General features: G+C 43.8%; 1 protein-coding gene across 1 annotated transcript; it reads right to left on the bottom strand.

Moving 5' to 3' along the window:
* Positions 1-537: 537 nt before the first annotated feature.
* Positions 538-3,487, bottom strand: LOC119177910 (uncharacterized). Its single transcript, XM_075866826.1, has 3 exons — positions 3,464-3,487; positions 1,929-2,075; positions 538-1,192 (listed from the first exon to the last, which is right to left on the bottom strand). Exons 1-3 carry the CDS (start codon positions 3,485-3,487, stop codon positions 575-577), a joined length of 789 nt encoding a protein of 262 aa, XP_075722941.1. The 3' UTR covers positions 538-574.
* Between the last annotated feature and the right edge of the window lie 4,990 nt (positions 3,488-8,477).

Below are 8,477 nucleotides of genomic sequence, written 5' to 3'. Positions count from 1 at the left end.
GAAAGCAACTAAACCACTGCTACTTTACCTAAAGTCAACAAACGTGAGCGACCACCTGTAGGCTGTGTGTGCTCCCCGAGTGTGCTCGTGATTGTGTGTACCTTCTCATCTCTCTGCAACCTCTTTTCTCCCCTTTATCCCGTCCCCAGTGCGGAGTAGCAAACCGGATGTGCGTCTGGTTAACCTCCCTGCCTTTCCTTGCATCTTTATATATATATATCTTTCTCTCTCTAGTTTGTTTCTTTTTTTAATACTGCAGCTTTTAACATGCTTTTTGTCACTCATAGCCTCTACCTTCAAAAATCTTCTATTTCTTGCATAACACTTAAATGAGCCTTTAGGCGTTGTGCATATAATACCTTCAGTTGCGAATTTTTACATCGTACTTAGGTATTGCCTGAAATATGTCAGACCAACTTCGCTCTTCAGCTGTCAGTAAAACAATTAAACGTTTGTATTGCGAAGTGATCAAAATTAACAAAAAGAAAGAACACAAGGAAGCATTGATAAAGCATTAAACATTGTTTGTGTTCATCATCATCCCTTGTTGATATCAGCTTATGTTAAACTCCCATTAGCGACGGCGATAACCGGGGTAACCAGCAGTGAATCCGCCGTAGCCTGCAGCGCCATATCGACCAGCCCCGAATGCCGAACCGTAGCCGTTGGGCCGCGCGTATCCACCGTTGCCGTATCCTCCTAGGCCCTGTCCATACGGAGCGTAGCCGGAACGCCCAAACCCACCGTACCCGTAGGCACCGTTGGCCACAGCAGTTGGGCCGTATCCGCCGTATCCGCCGTAAGCACCGGGGGCTCCGTAGGCCCCGTATCTGCCGTATCCGTTATTGTAGCCCGGGATTGAAGCCCTAGCGCTATAACCTGGAGCACCGTATCTTGCAGCGCCAAAACTTGCAGAAGCTGCAGTTCCTCCTGGAACCGGCGGGACTACAGGAGCGGCGTTGAACACGACGTCGGCGCTAGCTCCGGGCGCTGTACCCGGCTCGTTTGTATCCACCGTTGCACGGAAGCCGTTGGCATCGGCTATGTAGTTAACGCGACGGTAGAGGCCGTATACGTCCGTGTACCCGTACGAACCGGTTTTCACGTTGTTGGCATCCCCCTGCTCGCTGCGGTACTGCCGGTTGCCTAGCTCATCCACAATGTCGTAGTTTGTGCTGTATGGTTGAGGTGGCTAGAAAGAAGAAGAAAAATAACATGAAAAGCACGGGCACGCATAAGTAAACGAAATAAAGCTCACTATGAATTGTTGATGTTCACTTTATGAATTGTACGGAAAAAAGCAGCGTCAGGGTCGACCTCTCAAGTGCGGAATTTATCGCATTCATGTCGACTGTTTGTTACAGAGAAAATCATGGGTGTTTTTTGTGTTGTATTATGTCTCGGTAAATTTTAAGACGAGTGAAATAAACCCGTAATTTACTATAGATTTGTGTTACAGCTGTGAAATTAATTCAGTACATACGAAGAAGAACAAATTAAATGTCTCCCAGTTACACTGACTCTTGTTAACAAAGTGTCCTAATTACGATGTGAAGTTTGGCTGATACTTAACACATTCTTCGGAGAACGATAAGTTTAAATTGATGAAAGTAGAGGAAGAAAGAGATGTGCTTCCATAGATAGCAGTGTTGCGGAAAGACTTTTGAGTAAGTAAGTGTGCTATGGTGGACTGCTATTTAGTTTCATAGCACATGCCTAGAGCTCGACCTTCTGGAAATCTCGAGCTATCGGTTACGAGATAATGTTGTTTGTTTCGAGAGCTTCATAAATTTCTCAACATTACGAGCCTTGTATGCGGCGCAGTGCTCCATCTCACATTCTGCATTCGATATGTGTGTCGGCTGGTCTAATGCTAGATGCTGCTCTAATTGCAAACAAAATGGTGACCGAAAGGTAGTATCACTCACTCCAGCGAAGTCGGCATATTCCTGGTAAGGAGTGCCCACCGCAGGGCCAATGGGGCGACCGTAGCCTGGATCTTGGTATCCCACGGTTGTTTGTTGGCTGTTCTGTGCAAAGGCTCGCGCCGCAACGCAGGTGAGGAACAGCTGAAACTGCATTTGGAAAAAAACATTTTTATCAGAATGCACCACCTTTAAGCTACCTAAGTAGTTTGAAGAAAGCGTAAATTCGTAACGTTGGTGGAGCTAACGCAAACTATGCCAGCGGAAAGTTTGTGAGAAAGAAAACTTGCGGAGTAATTAAAAAAACATTTGTAGTGAAACACACGCACGGCAAAGTCGTTACCACTAAATAATAGTGTTTGACGAGGTTTAACGTCCCGAAACCTCGATATGTTTATTAGAGACGCTGGAGTGAATGGCTCCGAGAATTTTGCGCCCCTAGGGGCTGTTGCACATGCACCTAAATTTAAGTACCCGGGAGGAAAACATTTACACCTCTATGGTAAATGCGACTGCCGCGCCTGGTATTCGGTCTGCAAGTCGTCACGACATGCAAAGAGTTCCATGCGAATTTTGCGGAGTATTGAGGCCAGGTTCGTAAGCAAGATTAGGTGTTACGAGTAAGATACCAATCTGTCATTTGAACTCGCGAGGAGACTCAAAAGATTTTGCATATACCGAACTAAAAAAAATTGGCAGAAAATAACTACCTTTAAATTTTCATGAAACGGGACATGCCATTTTTTATAGGTTTTGAAACCTTCACACACAATGCTTCATCAAGGAAAGAAATGTACCTTTAAGGACTTGTTTTCTTCGTTAAACACAAATAATGTGATCTATCAAACAATCATGCCAAGGAAAGTATAGGGGATGCATTTAAAAGTGATTGTAATGTAAAAGTGAAATAAGAAAAAAAGAACGAAAAGACAATGTTCCTTGGGCAAGTTATCTTTCTTAGTAAAGAACGCATACGAACATTGAAAGTATGCGAACGTTGACATAAACCATGAGCTGCATTTGATTTAATATTAGGAAAAGTCTGGTATCCGAAAGCTGTACGATATTGTCAGTAAGTATCAACCGCGAAAAATTTGAGAAAACTGCATTTATCACCATGTATGCCATAACTATCATTCATTACGAACCGTCACTTCATTAGGACGACATTGCAACAGCTATGGGGGCGCTGCTCAGTCGGAGAGTGCAGTACCTACTTCCAACGTCTTAATAAATATCTGAATGCACGCCGCTGCTTTCCTAATACTCCACAAGTAATGAGAAAAATGCCGATCAAGAAGAGGGCAAGGTGGGGGAATGGGCGCTTGATTGCTAGTCATTCCTCGTGGACCTTGAAAAATGAAGCTGGTCAGGAAATATTCCTGTAATATAGGACTTAAAGACTATTGTGCTCTTTTCCGGAGGCTGCGGATAACAAACCCACTACTGGAGACCTTAGTTGAGAACTTGGATCAGCAGATGTTCATGCGTAAAGTGTGGAAGAGAGAGCTGCATGCAATGCAGACAATGCAACTTACGTCCTTATTGGCTGCAAGCCTCATGAGCCGGTAAAACAGTATATTTCAGTTGGTGAATTTTTCAAGAATGACGTTTGTGAAGGGACGGAGCGTTGTATTAGAAGTGCTAAACTTGGTTAGAACGCTTAGAGAGAGTACTAGAAAATGAATTGAGCCAGCTTAACTTGATCCTCAACAAGGCAAGCATGTGACTACTGCATTGTGCTACTAATAACTAGGGCAGAATTTCAAAAGTCAACGAAGAACACTGTTAATAATGCGGCTACTCAAGTGGCGCTACGAGGCACATGTGAATGAGAATGTTTCCTCCTGGCATGGAAGCACAAGGGGGCAAATACTGGAGCGCACGTCACGAGAACGGCCAAAATTATTTATGCCGCTCAAGGCTCATTTTGAGACGGCATGTTATGTCAGGTCAGAGAAGGCGTGTGGAATAATTTTCTTGAGTATCTAAGATTTTACGTTCCAAAACTACGATATGAATATGAGACACACTGTAGCGGAGGGCTCAGTGAATTTCAACCATATGCTGTTCTTTAACGTGCGCTGGCATCACACAGAACACGGGCCTCTGCTATTTCCCCTTCATCAAAATGCAACTGGTGCGGCTGGGATCAAGACCGCTACCTTCGTGTCAGGAGCCGAGCACTTTAACTAATGGTACACCGCGGCGAATAGAAGGAATTTCAAGGATCCATTCCAGAGAAATGAGCCTACTACGGCTTTTGGCGTGATTGATTTGTCGTATGCTCGTCAGGTATCTAGAATAATTTGGACCAGTTGCGGTGAAGGAGTTGACTAGATGGAATGGTAAGTATAGTTATGATGCTTTTTAGTAAGATCCTTAACTACAATACTAGAGAAGGACAAAATGAAACTTTAACAACGACGTTTTCTTTTATTGTTGAAGGATACGCACAGCATCTTGTCACGATCTACTGAAATATTTCAGTGCTCCTCACGTGGTACGAGCTGCATCACTCCGTTACAGCCGTTCAAATGGTTGCCATGGTTTCCTTTTGCGGTTAGCAGAAATGCAGATACCCTTTTTACAGTTGGTCACTTATATAAACTAGAATGATTTTAACGTATTATCGCTGTCCTCCCCGTGCAAAAGCAGGACGAATTCATACTACAAGGTTTTTCAAACTCATTCGCTGAAAGCTGCTCGAAATTCGCATCTTCAGTTGAACAAACCAAAAGTAAGTTATAAAAAATAGACGCCCATATTCTTACCCTGGGAAACATGTCACGGCTTCTTCGTACTGGTGGCGAGTATTTCAGCGTACTGCGATAGCAAGTAGTTACCGAAGCAGTGAAGTGAGTGTGGATGATCTGAGTGTCTGGCTGAAGACATTTATACTTATGCTCACGGCATGTGCAATTCTCTAGAGCTCACGTGATAAAAATGTCTGCATTTGAGTGGCTGGCGCGGGCACACGGCTGCGTGTGTTAGCGTGTGCCTTTCTGTTTCGCGATCTTTCAAAACGGAGTTGTCGCGCACGCCCTAACGTAAGTTCCGTAACCGGGTGAGTTGCGCGCCGCACTGAAAGCGTGACACTTTCATGGTGCCTGCTGCACGGGCACAAAGGGCGCACATTTCACACTTGCGAGATTCCAGGCGACGCTGTGGACATGAAATTTCAGTGCGTGCAAATGCGCGTTTCCAGGCTACAAAGCGAGGTTGTTTTCTCAATCTCAGCATGCCATTTTACGCTTACGATTTTCCTTGGCAGCATTCATTGATTGTTTGAATGAATCTTTGTTTACATTATACTGTTGTCCTCATCCTGAAGAAACTGAGGTCTGTTTTGTTTACTCATATATCCGGAAGCGTTTTGTATTTTGTTACCACGGACAGACGTGCCCCTCGGTAGCTGATTATTGTACTTAAATATTTGTTTTACATATGTATTGGATCGCTTACAACGTGCTCTTCACGGCGCGTAATATTAACGCGATGTTACCTGAATGCATTGGCACAGTGTGTACCGATACGTACTGGAGTGTCGTAAAACACGTAAGATAATTCGTGTGAGGGCTTGAATAACAGTGCAACTTAGCCAGAGAGCAAGTCCGTCCCGATGTTCATATGTGTCAAGCAAGCTCCTATGGTATTTTCTAACCAAAATTTTTATTCTGAAAAAGTGGGCACGCAAGCATGGATGCTAGAAAGAAGACGCGATATCATGTTTGAGAAGTCGTTTTCGGTTAGAAGAGTAATCACTGCATTTTGCAAAAAGCAAGAGCCTTCGACCTGCTTGAGGCATTGTTGTAATATAGTTTGCAAGACGTATACGCCCGACTATACATAAAAATTAGAGCACAGGAATAATAAATATTATATTATTTGATTCGGAGAGCGTGACTAATCACTAAAGGGTGAGACAAGCCTGAGGCGGGTCAGTTGCGAGGACAGCATGAGCTCATCGTTGACTTCTTTCCACAAATAAATGACTCTGTGTCATCCCAGTCGCATCGTTCCCATCGAGATACAAAGCAGGTTCTCGCTGGCAGTAATACGCGCGTTATATTTCTTACACTTGCAAGCACTACGGATGAAAAGATCCCCGCAAATGATAGGGGATATAGTTCTAAAACAAAAATTAGGGGACCCTGAAGCTTCACTTTTATGAATTGAACACGATAGCGATATCGTTTTTCTAGTACGTATATATTTCAACCACTTAGTCCATACGTTTTATTGCATGATGTTACTCGAGAAGTTTAAATAGTGGTTTGCTAAATGCAATCTGTGGCTTGTGTCACTGAAGCTTTCTTCGCATATGGTGGTGTACAGTGTAATGAGTAGCATGCTTCAACCTACGAGTATAATACGTGAGAAATGTTTTCGAACATGCTATGAACCCGCTACATGGTCCTAAGAGAATGCGCGCAGAAACTTGTGTGCTCTTCGTAATGCGTGGCTCACTTCAAACCCTGAAGTGGTTATGATAACCACTCGTTTTCACGCCGAACGACAAGGTATGTTTGTGTCACGCAATCACTGAGATATTACATGTTGCATTGTGAAGCCTGTGTACAGGACACGTTCGTTTGTAAAGTATGAACGATTTTTCACTGAATTTCCAAGCAGTGGATGTTCTTTTCAGTTTATTTCAAAGCAGACGCGTGGATATGAAGTAGAAGACCTGCTGCTACGCAAACGGCCAAGATTCGATCCTCACTCTGACCCGAAATTTCCCGTTACTTAATTCATGTTTCTCGATTTTGTGGTCCTGCAAAGGATAATTTCTCGCTGACAACCAACGACGCCCACACCGGCACCGACACCGACGTTGACTCCGAAGTTTCTGCGAAACGAGTTCTTCAAATTATCACGTTAACGACATTTTGATGGCTCATAGTTAGGACAGCCTAAAGAGACTCCATGTTGTTTACAAAGATGAAGCAGCTTTCTCTGAGGAAAATTGAAAGCTTTATTTTTTGCATCAGGCTGACGTGCGAGGGAGGAGCTTCCGACATTTTGGTAATGGAAGACGAAACCTGGCACATTGCTATTAAGAATATAAAACATTACGAATCATCACAGCAGTGCGAATTCGCGCTATCACTGTGTGCGGTGATCGACCTCAAGAACAATGCAAGTCTGCCTCAGATTTAGATCAGCTGCACTGATATATTTCAAATTATTAGCATTATAATTAAGACCAACTGTTTTAATCTATTGCTTGAAACTAACGCACCTTTGTGTATTCTTTGTATCTATGCGCTCTAAACCAAGCCATAAAATGAAGCTCACAATACGCATAAATTGGTACTTCCCTCGATAGACCCCATTTTCTCTTTCTTACACTGAAATGTAACTATAAGGTTTGACATATTCGTGCGAACGGGGTAGGCGGTGAGGAGCTTAAAGGTTGCCTTTTTGTAGTCGTCTAAGTGTAGACGTGACGTATGCCCCATACATTTACTTAGTCGAAAGCAGCTGCTACGATGAACCTTCGGCACCGCTAGTGGGGAACCTTGCGGACGCCTACGTTTTCAAAGCCTACATACACACTGGAATGACCGTTACATCCACTGTTGAGTAGGCGTCAAGGCAGAGCAACAACTTCAAAAGACAACCGGTATTGATGGGCTGTAATTTCGACACAAGGAGTCAGGAAGCTTATTCTAATACATCGTGGAACTTTTCCGGCATAAAGATGTTTGGAAACTCCTGAGTGACAATAAGATCTAGTTGAATTGTGTTGCGGACAAGCTTGCTGCCACTAGTCGGTCCTTCCACAATGCATTTCTCAAACAGCTATCTGAATTTTGAAGTTTCTACATGTAAGTCCTTCAAAGCAACAGCAAAAGAAATTTTTTGAGCAAAAACATTTTGCGCAATTCTGAAATAAGAACAAATACCAACCTCCTTCAGCTTCTTGACACACATTACAGTTCAGCGAAAAGTACAGTGTTAGGTTTCAAATATTGTTTACTTACCAGTCATTTGTGGTTACCACCAATGCAGGAAAGGACTAAACTTTATTGATATAACGAGCCAATGACGTCTTCACCCAATAGTAGCGGCGTCCAGATTTCAAGGCAATGTGAACCGTGGCCTTGCGTCCCATTCTGTTCACTAGGATTAGCTGGTCCTGAGGACCTGACCAGGCCAGCTGCGCCTGCCAGCGAAAAACGGTTAGTTGTTGATGAGATAGACAACGACGGTGTTACCTTTACGCCCAACCTGGCATGGGCAGTTCCATTGCATTCCTTAGTCTATATTGTGGGGAAGATTGGTTTCAGAAGCGTGTAATGCGAAAGAAGTTCGTTTGAACTATTTTGAGGCTCTTCACTGCGTCTCTGCTCAGCCAGGCGGTGTACGAGCGTTGTGCTTTATAGTCAGTTTGCAGAGGGCGAAAAAATTGGAGCACATTTTGGGATGGCTTCCAATCTCGATTAGGCCAAGCTGAGGAAATGGTTTTGTCAGCCGGTTTTGACGCTCCGGGTCACGCATACATGACATGCGTATCCTGCGGGTTCTTTACATTCACCAGAACTT

This window comes from Rhipicephalus microplus, chromosome 1, assembly GCF_043290135.1.
Source record: "Rhipicephalus microplus isolate Deutch F79 chromosome 1, USDA_Rmic, whole genome shotgun sequence".
Taxonomy (NCBI): Eukaryota; Metazoa; Arthropoda; class Arachnida; order Ixodida; family Ixodidae; genus Rhipicephalus; species Rhipicephalus microplus.
Note: the sequence above shows the minus strand (reverse complement) of the source record. Positions and strands in the feature narration are given on the sequence as shown.